Source organism: Martes martes, assembly GCF_963455335.1.
Source record: "Martes martes genome assembly, chromosome: 6".
NCBI lineage: Eukaryota > Metazoa > Chordata > Mammalia > Carnivora > Mustelidae > Martes > Martes martes.
In genome coordinates, this window is record NC_137893.1 from 30,797,705 (window position 1) to 30,820,068 (window position 22,364).

The 22,364-nt window shown below is 39.5% G+C and overlaps 1 protein-coding gene across 1 annotated transcript in view; it reads left to right on the forward strand.

The window, feature by feature from the left end:
- SIM1 (SIM bHLH transcription factor 1) overlaps positions 1-22,364 on the forward strand; it is a gene marked incomplete at its 3' end in the record, with an annotated part of 66,822 nt that overhangs the window by 39,371 nt on the left and 5,087 nt on the right. Inside the window, exon 9 of the mRNA XM_080807106.1 lies at positions 421-589. Coding sequence (XP_080663232.1) covers positions 421-589 — 169 coding nt within the window. The remainder of the gene's footprint in view (positions 1-420; positions 590-22,364) is intronic.

Here is a 22,364-nt window from a genome sequence, read left to right on the forward strand (position 1 = left end):
TTCTTCTTGCCAATAATCAGATAGCATCAGATGGTCAGTTGTCTGTTGAATTCACGTTACACAGAAAATCTGTTAGAGTAGATTTTATAATCTATACCTCACCGATGAGGGCACAATAGCTCAGAGAAGTTGAATTATGGATTTATTTTCTACTTATAATCAAAAATGTATTTTAAAATCTAGACATTTTCATGAGTGTATCATGTAATTTGGCTGTCGTATATGGGGCAGCTACCTCTGTATACATTAATTAAATGTTAGACATTTCTAAAATAATCAAGGTGTTTGTGGCGACCAGTTATATGGCTAACTTTTGCTGGCTTTCTTTTCAAATATGGATTACTGCCATTCCTGGTGAGAGAACACATGCACCCATTTCCTGTGGTGGCAGATTAAGGGCTGTGTCCTCTCACCCTACAGGGACACAGAATACAAAGGATTGCAGCTCTCCCTGGATCAGATCTCAGCCTCTAAACCAGCCTTCTCCTACACGAGCAGTTCCACTCCCACCATGACTGACAGCAGGAAGGGGGCCAAGTCCAGGCTCTCCAGCTCAAAGTCAAAATCCAGGACTTCCCCATATCCTCAGGTAGGTGCACTGCCATTTTGCAACTTTCTTTTCTTGTTTGTGTGTGGGGGTGACTTGGTTTGGTCTCAACGTTGAGGAAGTATTAACACAGTTTGGAATTCATTATCTGGTTGTAATAAATTTAAAACTTCTATGTAAAGCTTTCTAAAACTATCTTCTTCCGCTCTTCTCCTTTTAAAATAACTATGCTAGTAAAAATTTGAAATGATCTTGTGGTTTGCTGCTTTTATACGGAGATCGTGAGAGTCTCAGTTGCAGTTGGAGCCATAACTTTGTTTTTTCAAGGAGATTGATCCCGACCGAAAAGATGTAGCCGGCATAGCAAAATGTGGAAAACAAGAGCTCAACATGGTACAATCGATTCTTAGGATAGGCACTGAAGTAGAGGGAAATGATGAGGTGGAGGCCAAGAATCAAGGCTGCGTCTTGTCATGAGATGTGTGCATGCGAGGACTATCTGGGGAAGGAGGGAAATAGAATCTACCAGATGGCAGGAATGGTAGGAAAAGCGACTCTGTTCTCATCTTGACAAAGTGGTGAGCTGATGAGACCCAGATGAGGTACTCTAGTAATGCTGCAAGGCGCAGGATGAGTCTGTGCTCTTGGAAAGAAAAATATTATTTTTCTGATCAGTCACTCTTAGAAACTAGACTGTATCAAGATACATGCCCAACTGTCTCCTGGCCTGAAAGAAGTGGGACAGAATTGGGGATTCTCTACGTAGGATCTTGGGACCATCTCACCTATATCCTTTTCCTTAAGGTGCCACATCACTCGAGTAACTCAGGAGAAGATTCCTAGGCTTATATAAAGCCAAACTGGATTTGGAGTTATTTTGTCAAAGTGGTCTTTATCGTTTATGTTTTAAATATAGTTTTTAAACTAAACATGGCCATCTACTGGTTACAGAAACTGTTATTTCCTTACTTATCAGAGCAATATTACTATATTGATTTCTACAAATGTGTATACTATTTGGGGAAATGTCATTCGTTGAACTCATGCTTACTAAGAAGCTACTATTTGCTAGATTATTTTAGCAGTTTGGTATATAAAGATGAGAAGATCATGGCCCCAAGAGATTTATGTCACACAATTTAAAATCTCCCACAGAAGGCTAGATCTCTTTGCTCTGACAAAGGGGAGGGAGTTGATATGTGACGCCTAGACAGTTTTTAGTGTACACCCTCTGTTATGAGGACTGAGCACTTTACTTAAAAAATACATTTTAGGGACGCCTGGGTGGCTCAGTCGGTTAAGCAGCTGCCTTCGGCTCAGGTCATGATCCCAGGGTCTTGGGATCAAGTCCCACATCGGACTCCTTGCTCAGCGGGGAGCCTGCTTCTCCCTCTGCCTCTGCCTGCCTCTCTGTCTGCCTGTGTTCACTCTCTCTGACAAATGAATAAATAAAAATCTTTAAAAAAATACATTTTAGTTAAAGTCACCATGGAGGAGGACTTGCTTCTTTTTATTGAACATCTGAGAAGCTTTTCTTATTACAATCTTGTAACTTGGGGAAAATTTTTACTGTCTCTCTTTAATACGTGAAAGGATCGATTACGCCTTTGGGTAATTTTATCCTTAAATAAACAGGAATGTTGAACACATAGATGAAAGAAGAATTTAAATTAGGAAATACTATGTTAAGAAGCCATTTATCTGTCGTTATACAGAAATTAAGCCATAAAATATTTCCCCATTGGACTTCCCAAAACTCACTAATTCTGTTTTCTTTCATTCACAGCTCTAACATTTAAAATTTCTATTAGTTTGCTCTAATGGTGGACTGCTGATTTTTTAAAGATTGATTGATTGATCTATTTCAGAGAAAAAGAGAGAGAACATGCATGAGTAGGGGGGGAGGCAGAGGGAGAGAGAATCTTAAGCGTGCTCCATGCCCAGCATGGACCCCAGTGTGGGGTCGATCTCACGACCCTGAGATCATGACCTGAGCTGAAATCACAAGTTGGACATTTAACCAACTGAGCCACCCAGGTACCCCTAGATGACTCATTTTTTAAAAAATGTTGTAACTGCCATTAGACTGCTCTTTGTACATGTGGTCATATACGTAGGAGTAGTTAATTTCAAAGTTATACATGTTTCCTAGTTTATTTTAATTTTTTAGAAGATTTTGTTTATTTGAGAGAGAGAGAGCGCTTGCAGGAGCAGAGGGGAGTGGCAGAGGGAGAGGGAGAAGCAGGCTCCCTGCTGAGCAGGGAGCTCGATGTGGGACTCAATCCCAGGACCCTGGGATCATGACCTGAGCTGAAGGCAGATGTTCAACCAACTGAGCCACCCAGATGCCCCACATGTTCCCTAGTTAAAAAAAAAATACAGAAGATTGTTTACCTTGGACTGGCTGCCTCTGCCTTTGGTAACTCCTCTATATAAATTCTCCAACCTACCAATGTTGACCCATAGATAGGGACATCTCTATGCCCCTATTTAGCAGGAACAAGGTACAAAGATAAGACCTTCCATCCTAGAGAACCTTAAAGATTTAAGGTCAAAATTGTTTAGGGGGGAATGATGTGGAGAACAAAGGCAAGGAAAAAAATGTAGATTAAATTAAATTTCCTTAAAACCTGCAACCCACAGACAAATACTTGAGGCTGGTAGAATAGACCTTGCTCTAGGACGCTCCACTCTTACTGTTTATGCTTTGCTAGAGGGAAAAACAACCTTAGCTTGACAATAGTAAGGCCTCCAGGATCCTGTGCATCTTCTTTAGCTTATGAATGTTCTTTTGGAAACTTCCCTCTTTCTTTACCTTCCTCAACTCCAACGTATATTATCCATTGCTCCTCATGACCCCAGTGCCCACGAGTCCTATCCCCATGCTATAATAAAAACATCTTTTGTACCAGAAAAAATTAATAATACAGAAGAGTGAAACATAGACAAAAAAACCACCTCTATTCCCTTATTTTCCCTCTCTGATATCGTGATTTCTTCTGGAAATATTCTAGGGTGTATAAAAATAATGCACATGCCCACACATATGTCCATATAGGATTTCTTTTGCTGTTTGTGTGTCCATTTTTGTGGTTAGTACTTACATATATGTAGTCCTTAGAACTTTGGCTGTATGTCTCATTTGAAATCACACAGGTGGCACATGGGTGGCTCAGTGGGTTAAAGCCTCTGCCTTTGGCTCAGGTCGTGATCCCAGGGTCTTGGGATCGAGCCCTGCATCAGTCTCTCTGCTCAGCTGGGAGCCTGTTTCCTCCTCCTGTCTCTCTTTCTCTGCCTGCCTCTCTGCCTACTTGTGATCTGTCTGTCAAATAAATAAATAATAATAAAAAAAAATCTTTGAAATCACAAAGGCACGAATTAAGTTTACTTAACATTTATGTGCCTAGTAAAGATTATTTTTTAATTGTGTTTACTTTAGACAATCATGGTACTAAGTCAATCATTGACTGAGTTCCTACAATTTGGGCTACTAACATGCAGAGATCAGAAATGGAACACACTGCCTTTGCTTTCAAGAAGCCACTCCTATAGACAGATGAGGAAACAGGTGTTTGTAGTGAATTGTCATGGTGTGAGCAGAAGGCCCTCTGGCAAAGTATGAAATCTAGGGCAAACTCCTCACTGTATCTTCTGGAAGAAAGCAATTGGGTAGCATCATCTTGGATTCCAAACCCTTAGAAATGTTAAAGAAAAAAAATTAGCTACTCAGAAGTCCCATTTGTTTCAAATTGTCCTTATATTATACTTAACCTTTAATTTTCGTGCATCACCGCTATTATGTGTCCTTGTCTCAGTAGATGCTCACTGATCCCCTGCATTGGAAAGATGCTTTGCTGGCCATTGTGGTGAATGAGGGTGGGGGTTGGGTGAAAGGTGCTAGAATATAAAGAAGTGGTATAAGAAATGTCCTTAAGCTTTACCGGACAGCTGAAATGATAATTTACACTTTAGAATCAGTACTGCATAGGAGAGAGATGGTGTACACAAAGGGCTTTATGAGTGGGGTCAGCTGCAGGGATGGTAGCCTGGATGACTGGGGAAGGCATTGTGCCTGACCTGGCTTTGAGAGTTGGGTTCAGGCGTACAGGCATAAGGGAAAGGATGAGGACATTTCAGAAGACCAAGATTATGAAGAAATGGCAGAGATGCGTTGTGATTGGAACTGGAGTCAAGTGGGGAAGATTTTCATCCCTGTGGTTGAGGACTAGGGATGATACATTGGGAAACGTTGGTTGGTGCCAAGAATCAGCCAGGCCAAGGAATTTCGAATTTGTTCTGTGGAGAGCCAGTAGGGGCTTTTGAACAGGAAATGAGGGCATTAAGGTGGCTGAAGCAAGGCAGACTCCTCATGTGAAGAGTCCTGGCATGCATCTGTGAAGGTCTGAACTAAAGTTCTCTACAGAAGTAAAAGACCTTAGAGAAGAAGAATGGATGAAATCCTTTTTATCCTTGGCTGCTTGCACCAATTCTCCTTATAGAGTTATTTTGATCATTAAAGATTTATCTTGAAATTATTTGACAGACAGAGATCACAAGTAGGCAGAGAGGCAGCCAGAGAGAGAGAGGAGGAAGCAGGCTCCCTGCTGAGCAGAGAGCCCGATGCAGGGCTCGATTCCAGGACCCTGAGATCATGACCTGAGCCGAAGGCAGAGGCTTTAACCCACTGAGCCACCCAGGGGCCCCAAGCTTTTATGTTTAGTTTTGAATACTTCTGCCCCTTTTCTCAAAAATAAAAAGAAAATCTTGTCTGTTATTTGCATGGTTACATGCTTTCAGCGTGCAAATTCTTCTCATTAGAATTTTCAAGAGGCAGTTTCCAGAGCAAAGCTGAGCTCACATGGTACATCTTGCTCCTCTTATTAGTTATGTAAATGGTGATTTAATGATTCTATCAATGTTATTTATTAGGCTCTTTGCTCTATGATACGTTGGGCATATCTAGAAATCTCTCAAAGATGTCTGCTGAATGGCACATAGTAACACTGCTTTTTGGAATTATTTAGGCACCCTTCTTTGAACATGTGAGACATGCACAAATTGTAATTTGCTGTCACACCCAGTTTGCAGTAATAGATGAACCTTCAGGTCCCCTCCTGATATGAGATGCTCTTGGGAATGATTTTAGACTTGATTATATTATAGCCACTTAATGAATGACTCGATCACCTTTGTACCTCTTTGTATTACTCAGGACAAGAAAGGTCAGAACAGAATTGTTTTTGAATGGTTTTGGAAAAATTGTCATAGGCACTATTATAGTTGATTTCCGAAGACTCTGCACAGAGCTATTGTGCTTTTCTATATTACGGCAAAACTGTTAAGGCCTGGGGATACATTATGACAGTTGTATTTTATTGTTCCTGGGTTTATGTTCATGAAAATAGCAACTTGTTTTTATCGTTCTGTTGAATCAGAAATGTTGAGTTTGTAGAATTTATTTTGCAGACCTTATCTATTAACGATTGCTACAATATTTTTCACCTGTCTTTATGGAGGGAGTCGTGGCTATTTTAATATAGTCGGATGTTATCTTGCTATGGTTTAATCATGTCAATCATGAATAATTTGCCTTCCTATTCCAGAGCCCCCACCCCCCATCTCACCTCCTGATTCCAGTTTCCTTTTAAACTTCTCATTATGGCATGTTTATAGTTGTTAGGTTTATTATAGACAGTGCGTGCCCTCTTACTTTATTGCATCATCCTGCCCTCCTCTTGCTTTTTCCCTAGTCAGTAATAACCAATACACCATGTAATTCTGTTATAACAGCGCATGCATAAGCCTGCTTGTGCTTCTGAAATCTGAAAGTATTTAATCACTTGCTACAGACACACTGTACAACTTGCAGGTTTTACTCCACATCTGTTACCTTAAATAATCCTACAGAACCCTCTTAATTTTCACTGCCAGCAATCTGGCTTGCTTTTGGTGAAGGTAAAATCTCTGTTTCCACAAAGGTTCTTTCTGGCCTCAAAAGCATACCAGTGACTGCTATGCTAAGAGCCTAACATCTGAAGTTCCAGAGAAGAGAAGGACTGAGGATTTTTCAAGTATTGTACCTTCATGACTATCAGGATAGACATCCTCTCATTTCATGTTTATATGTGGTATGAGAACCTGTAATCCTTGATCACTAACCACAAGAAAAGTTTTTATTTTTTTTAAATTTTTTTTTTAAAGATTTTGTTTATGTATTTGACAGACAGAAATCACAAGTAGGCAGAGAGGCAGGCAGAGAGAGAGAGATGGGAAGCAGGCTCCCTGCTGGGCAGAGAGCCCGATGCGGGGCTTGATCCCAGGACCCTGGGATCATGACCTGAGCTGAAGGCGGAGGCTTTAGCTCACTGAGCCACCCAGGTGCCCCTCACAAGAAAAGTTTTTAATGCATCTTTCAAATAAATGAGGTTATCTTTTCAGAAATTTCTGTGCTATATAGGCATGCTTATATTTTCTGGCCATGTATAACTTGAGATTAGTCTCCTTGTCCTACAGAAACGTCAGAAGATTATTCGAATGGTCCTTTATGTTCTTTTAAAACCATCTTCATAAATGAAACTCTGAGTATTATTTTAGAAAAGATTCTGCTCAGTAAGAAGAGACCTCTGTGTTATGGGTTTGTTCATTGGTTTTTACTAACTCTTATATTATTAGATTATATTACTATAATCTTATATTTAGGTAAATAACTATTATGTCCACCACAATGCTAAAGGTGGGTCCTTAAGGAACCACGTGCATGGTCTTGTTGGGGAGGCAAGGCAACATTTTAGAGAGGAATTGTAAGATGTGTTCAGTCGTGGGACCTCAAGGCCACAGCTTCGGCCTTTTAGTTCTCTTGGCACATGGTTGAGTCAGGGGTACCATGTGTCCAGGATTAATGGATGGATGAGCCATGTAGGGGAGGTAGAGAAAGAAATAGGGCAAAGATGAGATGTATTAAGTTCTGGGATATATTCTTTGCTCCAGAGGGCTTACAGATTCATTGGGGGAGATAAAAATGTAATGATAATTTTTTTAAAGAAAAAAAAATAAGGCATAACATGGAGGACATTAGGACAAGGAAGGGAAAAATGAAGGGGGAGAAATCAGAGTGGGAGACAAACTGTAAGAGACTATGGATTCTGGGAAACAAAGTGAGAGTTTTAGAAGGGAGAGGGTGGGGGATGGGTTAGTCCTGTGATGGCTATTAAGAAAGGCAGGGATTGCATGGAGCACTGGGTGTTATACAGAAACAATGAATCATGGAACACTACATCAAAAACTAATGACGTATTATATGCTGACTAACATAACAATAAAAAAAAAGAAACAAAGCAAGAGATGAACATAGGGGAAGGGAAGGAAAAATAAAATAAGATGAAAATGGATAGGGAGGGGTGCCTGGGTGGCTCAGTGGGTTAAAGCCTCTGCTTCGGCTCAGGTCATGATCCCAGTGTCCTGGTATCAAGCCCTGTATCAGGCTCTCTGCTCAGCAGGGAGCCTGCTTCCCCCCTCTCTATCTGCCTATCTCTCTGCCTACTTGTGATCTCTGTCTGTCAAATAAATAAATAAAATCTTAAAAAAAAATAAAAGAAAATGGATAGGGAGGCAAACCATATGAGATGCTGAGCTCTAGGAAGCAAACTGAGGGTTGCTGGAGGGGAGGTGAAGGCAGGATAGGGTTTTTGGGTGATGGGCGTTAAGGAGGGCATTTGATGGAATGAGCACTGGGTATTATATACAACTGATGAATCACTAAATTCTACCCCTGAAACTAATAATATAGAATGTGTTAATGACTTCAATTTAAATAGAGAACTTTTAAAAAATAAATAATTTTTTAAAAAATTTTATTTATTTATTTGACAGAGAGAGAGAGATCACAAGTAGGCAGAGAGACAGGCAGAGAGAGAGGGGAAGCAGGCTCCCTGCCGAGCAAAGAGCCTGATACGGGACTCGATCCCAGGACCCTGAGATCATGACCTGAGCCGAAGGCAGAGGCTTAACCCGCTGAGCCACCCCGGTGCCCCCCAAAATAAATAATTTTTAAAAAGGATTTTAAAAAACTGTAAAAAGAAAATCGAAACCCAGTGTAATATATGTGTGATCAAGGCCTGTGGTGGCCAGTGTGGTGGCATGTGCTGGGGGCTGACCTGCCCTTCCAGCAGTGGATTAGAGGTTGGAGTTGGGGACTGACAGTGAGAGAACCAATGGCCTCGAGGCCTAGAGACCTCACACATCAGGGGGTGTTATCAGCAAGTGCAAATTTGTCCCTGTGTGCAAAGTTGCAGTGGGGCTATGGAATGACAGTCAATAAAGCCCATTAGTTCGTGGATGCTCCCTCAAGGACCAGACCCCATGCTTGACCTAGCAGCTGTGCTTTTTTATCTTCCTGCCCACTTACCTTTTCCCATTGCCGGTGTCCTAGAAGTTCTCTCACTCTGGAGGATTGCAGTGGTATCTTAATTTTCCCTCTACTCTGGGACATTTTCCTCTACAGCTTGCCTGTTTCCCAGACTGACCTTAAAAGAACACCAATCAAGTCAGTGCATGGAGACCTGCCTGGGCTCTAGCTGTTACTCTAGGTCACCTCTAATTGGGTCCTAAATGGCCTGAACCCCGTGATGCAGCCAGATCAGTCTGCTCATAGTTTGCTGAATCCCTTGTTCTTCCCTGTTTCCGTACTCGTGTTTGTGCATTTATTTCTGCCTGCATTGCCTTTATTTTTCAAAATTCTGCCTATCTTCCAAGGTCTGGATTGAATGATACTTCTTTCATGAAATATAACTGGATTATATTTCCCTTTCGGGTCTCTATTTGGAATAACCTACCTTCTACTGCCTCCTAGATGTGTTGTGTCTCCTCTCTTGGATTATAATCTCTTTGGAAGCAGTAACCATGTCTATTTCATATCCATCCCAACCCCACCTCAGCATCTAGGATGGTGTCTTCCACATGTTTACTCACCAAATGTTAAAGGAATGAATGAATGAATGAATGATTACATTAAAAAGTGTGAGAATACTTTGTTGGTTGCCTTTAGAAATATAAAAACTCCAAGGAGGGAAAACATTCTACAAAAGAATTTATAACCTTTGTAGAGAGGCAGAAGACACACACCCAAAACAACTTGGGAATGGGTTTCACGGGTGCAGAATCCTGCAGCACAAATCAGACACCCAGGTGCTGAGGAGGAATTAGATGTGTTGTAAGAGTAAAACTTTGAATAAACCTCCTCTGTCTCTGACTCTAGGGGCAGGAAACCATTCACATCTCAAGTGCGCTTTCTGTTCTCCGTGTCCCCACTGCATCTTCAGTGCAACAATGGAGAGATGTGACAGCTGATATTTGTGTGCACACATGTGCGTGTATGTGTGTGTGTGTGTGTAATTACAAAATAATTGCATTGATATTTGAGTGTCTGTGCATGAAAGGCCATTTGGCCTGTCTTCCATCTCAGAGACCCGTCTTTGTTTATAGATCCAGCCCTAGTTCTAGGGCTCAGTTCCCCTGACCTGTGGATACTTTCTAGAGCACTCTGATTTCCCTTTTAATAATCTATATGCACTTTTTGTATTATACCTTCAGTACTATTATGCTCTATGTGGGGTAGATTGCTTCTATAAGAAAGGGGAAATTCTCTTAAAGCAGTTTTTTTTGTTTGTTTGTTTGCTGGTTTGGTTTGGTTTTTGATCCTTTGAACATAAAGGGTTTTGTGAGGGTCTTGTTGCTTCATGGTTCTTGGTGCTTGGTCCTTCTCCTCCTATTCCTCCTGTCTTTGTGTGGTTCCAGGCTTTATGGAATAGGACATCACATTTAGACTACCTCCCTTGCCTCCTTATTACTCTTTCAGTTTCTGATCATTCCTGCCAGAGCAAATCATTTTTGGCATATATCCACCTCATATATTACCCTCTGCCTCTGGCCCTACTTAAAAACCTACAAGGGGTGCCTGGATGGCTCAGTTGGTTAAGCATCTGCCTTCAGCTCAAGTCATGATCCCTGGGTCCTGGGATTGAGTCCCATGTCATGCTCCCTGCTCAGGGAGCAGCACCTTCCTACCACTCCCCTCCCCACCACCCATACTCACTCTCTCTCTCTCTCTCTCTCTATCTCTCAAATAAATAAATAAAATCTTAAACCCAAAAACCTACAGAGGCTCCTTGTTGGTTATAGTATTAGGTCCAATCTGTAAATGTGGTCTAGGCTACATCTCCGCTCCTGCCTGCCTTCCCCATACCGGAGCCCATTGTGTCCTCGCGGACACCTCGCTTGTGGAGCCCCTCAAATCCCGTCTACCCGTAAAATCACAGCTTCAGACTGCCTCTCATCCCCAGAGATTCTGGGTTATAAGGCATAATTCATGTTACACATATCTGTGCCAAAACATAGGATAGTGTTAGGGTTAGGGTTAGGGTTAGGGTTAGGGTTAGTGTCAAAAAAAAAAAAAAAAAAAAGGGCACCAGGTAAAGCAGTGGTGCTAAATCAAGTGGAAAGCCTCTGCTTTTGGCTTAGTGGAAGTGATAGCTGGAGTGAGCAATTCTGCTCCCCAGCTGAACAGAAAGAGGGAATGGCTGAATCTACCATCAAAATGTATCCAGGGGAATTTATTTGAACAAAAAATTTGTTTAATTAAAATTTATTAAAACTAAAGAGTGAAATTAAAGACAGCCATGCCTTATTTGACAGTTCATGGTGGGATTTGACCCACTCATAATGGGAAACTTCTAGAGTTAAGAGTTAGATCGGATATCTTTAAGAAATTTAGATTTAACTCTTCCTTCTTTCACAATTTTTAGGAAACTCCTGTTGCATATTATTCTGCATTGGATTGCTATGATTTTCCAGAGAAGTCAAGGTTCTGGCATATAGTGTTAATAGTTAATGTTATTTTAATTTTTCTCATTATTTTACTGTGTTTGACTTAGCTGAAGAAGAGGTGGAACCATTTTTCCCTTTACAGATTCCACTTGGAAACTGATTAACTTCTTAGAGGGCCTTTGAGCTCCAATTTCTTTTCAAAAAATTACAAATCTGATAGATCTTCTCTTTCAGCAGGCAGAAAGCAGGTAATACAGCTGCCAATCTATAGGCCTAGTTCTAGAACACTGCCAAGAGTAGCCTGGGCAGCCAGTCCCTTGTCCAGACCAGACGAGGCCAGTAGAAGACCCAACAACACTGCAATAAGGAGCTGGGGTGGGTGGCACCACCTGTATCCATATAATTCATACCCATCTAATCAGCCACTTCTATGTGAAAAATCAGAGCGTGAGTTAGAGCATTGAGGAAAGGATGGAAAAGGTTCTGGCTCATGCCTGAAGCCCATCATGGAAGAACATCACCATCAAAACTAATGTTACTGGTCCTAGAAACCCATGATTTTCCCAATGGGCCAGAGTTCTTTCTGATTGTCTCTGCAAGTTGGGATATTCCTGATCATTACAGCTGCAAATGCCATGACATCAGGGGCTGAATTAAATGCTCCTTCTGTGTTCATTACCTGTTCAGAATCTTTGGTGCAATGAAAATGCCTGCAAACCTTTAGAACCTTACCTTTGGATTTATGAAAGGATGTGAATTATGGATTTCATGGTTTGGGAACAGCTCTCTCCGATTGGAACCCTATAGGAGATACCTTATAGAATTCCAAGGGAGGAAAGCTTGCCTCAGGCCCTGGGTGCTGATTCCCTTCCAGCTGCATATCACCCTGACAGCTAATGAGATGTCAAGTATGGTTACCTTTCTGTGAGAAAAATGAGTGAAACAGATCCCAGGAACATTTCTTTAACTCTGGGGGGTGGATTAAGAGAAGACCTATGACATTCCAAACTATACTTAAGGCACATTAATAAACTTCCCATGTTTCTACTTCATGAAATATATCAGGTAACGTAGAGGTATGCAGGACTTCTCACCAGAATATTCTTTGAGCTAAAAATAACTAAAATGTAGATTAAAGTGAAAAACAATGTCACAATAAATAATAGTTGTAAGTGGAGCAAACCATAAAAATAATGAGAGAAATCTTGTGAACACATTTTTAAACAATTATTATGAGAAGCTGACAATTAATACCATTTTCTAGATGAGAGAGGAAATGGCCAAAATATTTAAAATTGCCAAGAGCTGAATTTTGAGTCTATATTTGCTTTCTAATTGTTTATGGTATAAATGGACATATTTATTGCTCAGTTCTTTTGGTAAAACCATCCTTGACTCTGGGATGTGACTCAGTTTTTTTTTCTTTTAAAATGCATTCTCTAATTTTTCTTGAGGAATTTTTAAAAAAGCTTAACTCCTTAAAACCTATATGTAATTCAACTGGATTTCATAAAAAAAAAACTCATGAGGATTCTTTTCCAATGCTAAATATTTTGCTACTTGTATATAAAGTATATTATAGTTAGCTTCTCTTAATGTGTACTCTGTACAGAATTATCCTTGGTGTTGATTAATAAGTTAATAAGTTAGAAATAAGTGATGCAAGAAATCTCTACCTACAATTAACAGGAGTTCAGGAATGTAGAAAATAATGTCTCCTTGATGCCTTCTTTGCAGTTTCAGTTACTGATGACTTCTAGGTAGTATAATTTTTCAAGTTAGAAATGGACTCTTATTTCACTGCTGTTCTGTTACATTATCACAGGCATGTGTTTTCACTCAGATTCTCAGATTAGCAAAATTAACCTGCATAATTGTTTTTTTAAAATGCATTTGATTTTGATGTTGATTTTTCTCTTACCCTTCTGTTATCCTTGAGAAAACCCCTGGCAATCTCCAATTTGTGTGAGCCAAAGTCGTTCTTCATCGTAAACACAACTCCCGTTTGAGGGAAGCATCCCCGGCAGTGGGGGTTATTTTAATGGACATGCTGTATTACTTTAATCTAACCCTTTTACCATCTGTTCTTCCCGTAACAGTGAATGAAAAAAAAAAGAACATATTTTATGTTTCAGGGTTACATTAGTAAAAAGTAAGATAAAAGTGATTTAAAAGCATGCATATGTTCTTAGTCCAATGCAGTCTGCATCTGTGATGTTTTTTCTCATGGTTCAGACACAAATCAAGACGAAAGCTGCTCATGCCTGATAGAGTGAAAGTTTTTCATGGAAAACAGGACTTTGCCGTAAGAGGGTCTCTCTCTATGTTTTACAGCTAAAAGTGATAAAAACTTCAATGAGCTGCCAGAATAAAAATAGATAACTGTAACTTCTATTGTTGGAACATCTGGCATTTGTCTTGAGCAGGGTGGTTGCTGCCACCTCCAGAGGAGTGCGGAGCACCTGCCTGGAGCATTCTGTTGAGGCAGGAATGAACCTCGTGACTGTTGCTGAAGGCAGACTATCTGTGAGTGCAGTCGTGGTGGAAGAACGTTTCTGCGATGGGAGAACATCACCCAAGCGTGTGGGGAGATAGTTTACTGTAGTGTAGGGCTTGGAGAAAGCCTTCTTTGCGAAAACACGCTTGGGGACCTGGCATCCATTACTGCCTAGAGAGTAGGACGCTGTTGTCCTTGGTATCTAAGTACATATGTCTAGGTGAGTCTGGGGAACCGGAAGGAGCAAGGGCTCTGGAATTGAATCTCTCCTCCGAAACTTCAGTCATGTGACCTCGGGGTAATTTGTTTGTTTGTTTGTTGAGCTTCACTTGCTGCATCTGTAAAGGGATTAATAATACTTTTTAAAACTTTAATTTTTAAAAAAGATTTTATTAATTTATTTGACAGAGAGACAACGAGAGAGGGAGCACAAGCAGAGGGAGTGGGGAGAGGGAGAAACAGGCTTCCCACTGAGCAGGGAGCCTGATGAGGGGCTTGATCCCAGGACCCTGGGATCATGACCTGAGCTGAAGGCAGAAGCTTAACGACTGAGCCACCCAGGTGCCCCCAATAATACTTTAAAGATGCTGACACTTAATAAGATGGTGTCTGTGGGCTCTCAGCGTAGTGATTAGCACATAGCAAGTATTTGGTAATGGTAGATATTGTGGTTGTTATGGGTGTTAGTTAGCATATGCCAGTCATATAGTCAATTGCCTCTTAATCAAGTCATAAAGTCCTGTTTACCTTCCCAAGCAACTACAGTGTTTAGAGAGAGGGAGAAATGGCTCCGTTCTTTGAACTCCTAAACTATATGGGTTTTCTCTCTGTTCAGGCCAATGCCATTTTCTAACTTGTATTATTAAAGTTATGTTCTGTGCACTGTTTATGTTCTGTTCACTGGTGTGAAGGTGAAGCTGTGTTTCTCAGATCACCAGGTATACTGCTCTGCAAATAGTAGCCACTCAATAAACATTAGATTGAATCGCAGGATGAATTATTACAAAAAGTTCCCTTTGGATGCATATTAGGCCCCTGCTGATGGTTGAGACCTGTAAACAGATGAGGCAGCAGTGCCTCCTAGAAGGGATGATGCTTTTGTGAACTGAATCCTGAAGGGAAGCTGGGGGATGTGGATGTCGGTGACATCTATTTCTGGCAGTCATCCAAGCTCTTTGCCTGCCAGCTTTAGCCCACCTTTGGTGGGTGGCATTTGGTTTCATATTTCGTGAGAACAAGGGCATCTTTCATCTGACTTATTTTTTAATTTGCCAACATGAATGCCTGTTTTGAAAATTAAATTTTAAATAAGAAATAGGGATAAATTAAGGTGCAGAATATTCAGGATGACAACGTATTTTCTATGGAAGAGAAACAGAGGTTTCAGCAAAATAAACCAAAAATTAATTTTCAGTGAACTTTCTTTGATGGATGTAACCTAATTAAACTAGGGAATTAAATCGTTCAGTTTCTTAGCATTAAATACAGGAGAAAGCACCCTTACCTTTTCAAAGAATAGCAGATTTTCTATAGATCCTAAAACATTATTTTGTTTTCCTTGAAATCAGTATGGATGTCAACAGGTGCTGGAAGAATCATCTCGAGGGCTTACATGTATTCCAGTCTATCACGATTCCCATTCTCTCTCCACCCTCAAAACACACCTTTGAGGCTTTTTAAAAAAAATTATTCTATTCAGTTAGCCAGCATATATAGTACATCACTAGTTTTTAAAAAATATTTTATTTATGTATTTGACAGACAGAGATCACAAGTAGGCAGAGAGGCAGGCAGAGAGAGAGGGGGAAGCAAGCTCCCCGCTGAGCAGAGAGCCCAATGTTGGGGCTCGATCCCAGGACCCTGAGATCATGACCTGAGCCGAAAGCAGAGGCTTAACCCACTGAGCCACCCAGGCGCCCTACATCACTAGTTTTTGATGTAATGTTCAATGATTCATTAGTTCTGCATAACACCCGGTGCTCATCAATTAAATCTTAAGCATTAAGAACCAGTGGTATCGAAGTGCATTTCAGCTTTGAAAATCAGAGTATTTGGAAGAAAAGGCCCTAGTATTCAGATGATCGGCCAGTGGCCTGATTTCTTTTTGCAGTCGGAAGGCTAATTTCTTTATCCTTTAACATGTATGTTTTATCTCTTTCATACCTGTAGGGTGGGACTGAAAAATATGACCTCTAGATAATACAGTCTGGGGAAAAAATAGTTTTTACAAGATGGTGATATGAACCATTCCTGCTTTACTTTAACCAAGTAAAAGTTATTAATTAAGGGCATTTACTTCATACATATGTATCTGTAACATGTTTGCCTTTTTAAGAGTGCTTTGCTGTATATTATTTATTTGCTCCTCGTTGCAATCCCACAATGCTGATAGTCTGTTCCTGTGCTGCAGATGGGAAAATCAAGACCCAAGGAAAGTGGTCTTCTGTACAAGTCACAAAGTAGTGCAGAGGTTTACTACTGCATAATCGCATGAGAGTAAACCAGGGTCCTCCCGTATTTGAGTCCAATGTTGTTTCTACTGGAATCCCTAATGGATAAATTAAAATTACATTTTTATGGATAAAATATTAATAATCAGGAATAAAAACAAAGATATTTATATAACTAAGTTACAGTTTTTTGGGTCAAGTTCCCCTTTCTTCAGAAAAATATTTTCATTTAATGGCTTTGTCTCTATTCTACAAATAAGGTATCAGTGTACTCTATGGTTTTTTTGATTTTAAAATATTTTGAAATGTCTTCATACATAAAGGAAGGTAGCAAGAATAGGAAATTATTCCTGTATACTAAACCTAGGCTCACCAGGACTTAACATTTTGCTGTATTTGCTTTATCATTTTCATTCTCTCTTTTCCTCGCCATCTTCCGCATTATTTTTTTCTAAATCATCTCATAATAGGTTCCATATATGATGTCTCTTTACATCAGCCTTAATACTGTAATGTGTATTGCTTGGTCTAATGATTCTTTAGAATAAGGAACTTGCAGGGTTTAAAAAAAAATTTAAGATTTATTTATTTATTTTAGAGAAAGAGAGTGAGTGGAGGAGAGGGGCAGAAGGAGAAGGGGAGAGAATTGTCACACAGATTCCCCACTGAATGAGGAGCCCCACTCAGTACCAGGACCCTGAGATCATGACCTAGGCCACAATCAAGAGTTAGTCGCTCAACTGACTGAGCTACCCCGGTGCCGTGGAAGTTTGCAGTTTTTGTTAAGAATTGCCAAATTATCCTCTGTGGAGGTTGTATCCATTTGTATTCCTGCCAGCAATATGGCAGGAGCATGCCTGCTTCCCCACACTCTGCCAGACAGTGTATAGCCAAGCTTCTGAAATTTTGCTAATCTGATGGCTCGGATGGAATGTCAGTGCTGCTTTAATTTGCATTTGCTTTATTAAGAAATTAACTATCTTTTCATAGGAGTTATTTTAGGAGTTAGTTTAGGACTTATTTTTAAATTTTTTGTGGATAGTCAATGTATATTTTTTGATCATTTTTCATTGTGCTTTTTTTTTTGTCTTTCTAGCTTTTGAATTGAGAATTGAACTTTTTATTCTTTCATTTTTATTATTTTAAGTGTCTAAAGCTGTGTATCCTATAAATCCAGACATGTAATATCTTCATTATATTTTCCCAGAAAATCTATAGTTTATGTTTACATTTACTTATTTTCCCCAAGAGTTGTTTAATAGTTTGGGGGTTTATTTTCAGTGAAAGAGTCTTATAAAAATTGTTTTTAATTTCTGTTTTTTATTCATTGTTGTCAGAGTATCAGTTATAATATTTATACTTTGTGAAGTTACCTGAGGCTCTCTTTGTGACCTACTATTTGATTAATTTTGATTAGTCATGTATATACTAAGGTTCATCCTTTATTACCAATATGCAAAGTTTGATGGATAGCCCTAAAATTTAACTGTTTTTTTTAAAGTCTTCTGTGGTCTTTTTTTTTTTTAATTGACTTTACTTATTTTATACTGAGAGTGGTTTTTTAGTCTCCTATTTCTCCTTGCATCCTCTCTAGTTTTTCTATGCGTAGGTGGTATTGATGTGTTATATGAGTCATAGACAGAAAGATATAAAAAAAGAGTGGTTTTAAGCAGGAGAGTGGCATGATTGGATAAGAGTGTCAGAAAGATCTGTGAGGTGGCTAGGTTCCGGGAATACCTAGTGTAAGGGAAGTCCAGGGATTCCTGGGATTCGTTTATTTTTCCTTTGACAGAAAGTTGAGTGGTGGTTTCCAGGGGCTTGAGGGAGGGGAGAATGGGGGGTAATTGTTTGATGGGTATAGAGTTTTAGTTTTGCAGGACATGGTGGATGGTGCTGATGGTTGCACAGGAATGTGAATGTGTTAACTGTCACTGAAATGTACGCTTAAAAATGGGTAAGACTAAAAATTTTATGTGCATTTTACCACAGTTAAAAATTTAAAAAGAAAGAGCACAGTAACAAAGAGGACCAGAGGGGCCTCTGGGTGGATCAGGCTGTTAAGCCTCCAACTCTTGGTTTTGGCGCTGGTCATGAGCTCAGGGTCGTGGGATCCAGCCCTGAGCTCAGCTCTGAGTCTGCTTGAGACTCTCTCTTTCCTTCTGCCATTCCTGCTTGCGCTTTCTTTCTCTCTCTCTCTCAAATAAATAAATAAATCTTGGGGGAAAAAAAAGAACTAGTAAAAAAAGGTACTGTTCTAGACATTTGTATATAGGTTTTTGTGTGAATATAATTTTCCTTTATCTGAAAAATGTCCAGGATTGCATATGGCAGTTGTATGTTTACTTTTGGTGTTTTTTGTCTTTTGTTTTTTTTTTAGAAACTACCAGACTATTTTCCAAGGCAGATGTACAATTTAACATTCCCATCAGCAATGTATGGGTGACCCAATTTTCCTACATTCTTGTCAGCATAAAATAAAAGCATTAAAAAAACTATTTTTTTAATTTAAATTTTTATTTTTTTTAACTTTTAAAAAAAGATTTTGTTTATTTATTTGAGAGAGAGAATGAGAGAGATAGTATGCGAAGAGGGAGTGTCAGAGTGAGAAGTAGACTCCCTGCCAAGCAGGGAGCCTGATGAGGGACTCGATCCCGGGACTCCAGGATCATGACCTGAGCTGAAGGCAGTCGCTTAACCAACTGAGCCACCCAGGAGCCCAGTTGTTGTCACTATTTTTAATTTTAGCCAGGCTAATATGTATATAGTGATATTTCATTGTGGTTTAAATTTGCATCTCCCTAATTGCTAATGATATTGAACATCTTTTCATGTGATTGTCATCTTATTATCTACTTGGTGAAATGTTTCTTCATGTCTTTTGCCCCCTTTTTTAAAATTATTGAGTTTTGAGAGTTCTTTATATTCTAGATTCCAGTCCTTTTGTTGGGTATGTGGTTTTGAAATGTTTTCTCCTAGTCTACAGCTTTTCTTTTCATCCTCTTAACAAAATCTTTTACAAAGCAAAAGTTTTCAATTTTGATCAAGTCCAATTTACCAAAAAGTTTCTTAATGCATGTGTTTTGGTATCAAGTCTAAAAAATCTTTACCTAGTCCCAGATTTTAAAGATTTTCTTTTGTTTGTTATTTTCTAAAAGTTTTACAATTTTATATTTCTATTTTTAAGTTTTTTTATGTATTTATATTTTATATTTAAGTCTGTGACCCACTGGAGTTAATTTTTATATAAGGTATGAGACCTGGATTGAGGTTCATTTTATTTTTGCCTGTAGATGTCCAATTATTTCAGCAACCATTTGTTGAGAAGTCTTTCCTCTGTTGAATTGTTTTTGCACCTTTGTAAAAAATCGGTTGGGCGTATTTGTCTGGTTTCCTTTATGGGTTCTGTATTCTGTTTTATTGATCTGTACATGTATTTCTCAATCAATACCACAGTTATGATGGTAAGTCTTGAAGTTGATTTTCTCTTTCACTATATTCTTCTTTTTCAAATTGTTCTGACAATTCTAGTTACTTTGTCTTCTACATAAACACTATGTATGTATTGAACCTTTTCTATCTTCTTTCAACTACTTTGACCTTTTAATTTTCTCTATCCAATTTTTGTATCCTTACATGTTTTCCAACTTATCTTCAATCTCCCTCATTAAATGTTGATTCAAATCTATACTTTTCTTCACAACTTGTAACTTATTCTTCACTTATTCAGTTTCTGTGTGTTTGGTCAGTTTTTGTTGCCTTTTTTCCTCTTTTGTTGTTGTTGTTGTTGTTGTTAGGTGGGGTTTTGGGGTCCATCGCTCAGTTTTAACATTTCTGGTTCTGAGCATGTGCGCCCAAGTACTTTGCGTGTGCTTGTTAAAGGTAGTTATTTTAGGTTGGTGTGTTGTCTTACAACTTTTCTTTGTGACATAGTTGGTTATTTGATGAGAATTTTTATCAGCTGAGATGATTGTGTTTCCATTTCATGTTTTGTTTTCCTACAGAAGTTTTATAGAGAGTTTAATTTTTTCCCCTACTCCTTAGCATTTCATGGGTTGAGTTACTATTTAAAGAGCACCCTAGGGGCGCCTGGGTGGCTCAGTGGGTTAAAGCCTCTGCCTTCAGCTCAGGTCAGGATCCCAGGGTCCTGGGATCGAGCCCCACATCGGGCTCTCTGCTCAGCAGGGAGCCTGCTTCCTACTCTCTCTCTCTGCCTGCTTCTCTGCCTACTTGTGATCTCTGTCTGTCAAATAAGTAAATAAAATCTTTAAAAAAAAAAATAAAGAGCACCCTATCTTATCAATGTTGTGAAATACAGTTGTGTAAATGGATGACGACAGTGGTAGAGAGGAAAGAAGGGATTCACCTTTTTTTTTCTTTTCTATTTTCTGGATCCCTAGTTTCCCCCTTTCCTCCTTTCCTTTCACTGCTATCTCCTTTCGGACACAACGCATTCTCAATTTACATTTTTCTCTTATGAAAATGACACTTGTCCCAGGCTGCTACCTTAGATTTTGTTTGATTTTGAGCCCTTTCCCTGTGGCCAGAATGGTGAACTACCAGATACTGACTTGTGTTCTTATTTTGGCACTTACTTGTGATGTATTTTTTCTTTCTGTGGACAATTTTGTCTGTTTCACCTTTGTCCTAAACTCACTCTCTCTCTCTCTCTCTCTTTCTCTCTTCTCTGGTTGACGTCTCTCTCTTGGAGTTTCTTATACCTGCCCTTACCCTGCTCTCTGGACCCACGGGTTCATAGTGTTTGCTATTTGACTTTTTATTTTTATTTTTTATAAATTGAAATTTAGCATTCTCTCTGCCTCTCAGTAATGCCGATAGCATGGGTCATGGGTGATTCCATTTGTGCTCTTTGTTCTAGGGGTAGTATTTGTGAAGAGGTATACATTCAAATGGCTGCCATCATCCTGCCAGAAGCCTCTAGAATATAATAATTTATTGACCAAAAGGCATCATGTAGTCCCTATAAAACTTGTGCTTTAAGGGGACACTTGGGGGAAAATTTACATAATAGTAAAATAAAACTTACATAACAACTTTCTTTTTATAACCATGACAATAAAAATTCCTGGACTTGGATTATAGTTCTAAATAATTTATCTCCTTTAAATCAGTGAAATATAAGGACAGGCACAGGAATCCTATGTTTTAACACTAGAAAGGATACTGAATAATGATTCTATCATGTAGAATGTTAAAGCTGAAAGAAAAGTTAGAGAGCATCTAATCTAATCCAATATATCATTTATGGGGGAGTCTAAGAAAGGTAAAGTAATTTGTCCAAGGTTACCCTGAGAGTTACTAGCAGGGGTGGACCTGGAATCAGGTTCTCTTGGTTCCCTGTCCCTATTTCCTCTTCCGTTAAATGGCCCCCATTCTGGTTTTGCCTTTGATAAGTTAAGTATCTTCATGAGTCTTTTCCTGTTGGGACAAAAGAAATTAAATTACTTGCCCAAGGTTGTATACGTAGTGAGCAGCAAAGGTAGGTGTGAGGAAGACCTCACACCTTAGGCAGCACCCTCTGATTGTATGGCACCTTCTGCATGTACTGGCCGCCTGCCTTCCTTGCTGCTCTCGCTCTTCCCTCCAAGACTTGACAAACACCTGAAATTTTTCAGATCAATGTGCGGGTCTCTAGGGTTCTCAACAGAGTTTACATCCAGTGCCATTCATTTTAAAGGGGTGAAGGTGGCTCAGAGGATTGATGATACACACAGGTGCAGGTTTACAGGTCTTGAAAAACAAAGGTTTGCATCTAGGCTTTTGCTCTGTACCGATCTTGGCCTAACTCAACCACCCAACTTCCGCCTGCTTCAAGGACAGTGTACTTGCTGTCATAGTTTCCTGACTATTGACAAGAGGCTTATCCATCAAATTCTTCTTTGGGTGCTCTTGAAACATGTACCTCATGTATGTCAGGGTTGCCTTGTGTTGAATTTTCTTTGTCAGTGAAGGACAGAATGTTCTTCTGTGCTGCGCCAATAGCACTTTCCCATACACACTCAGGGAAAGCTTTTTCCCCTCTCAACAAGGC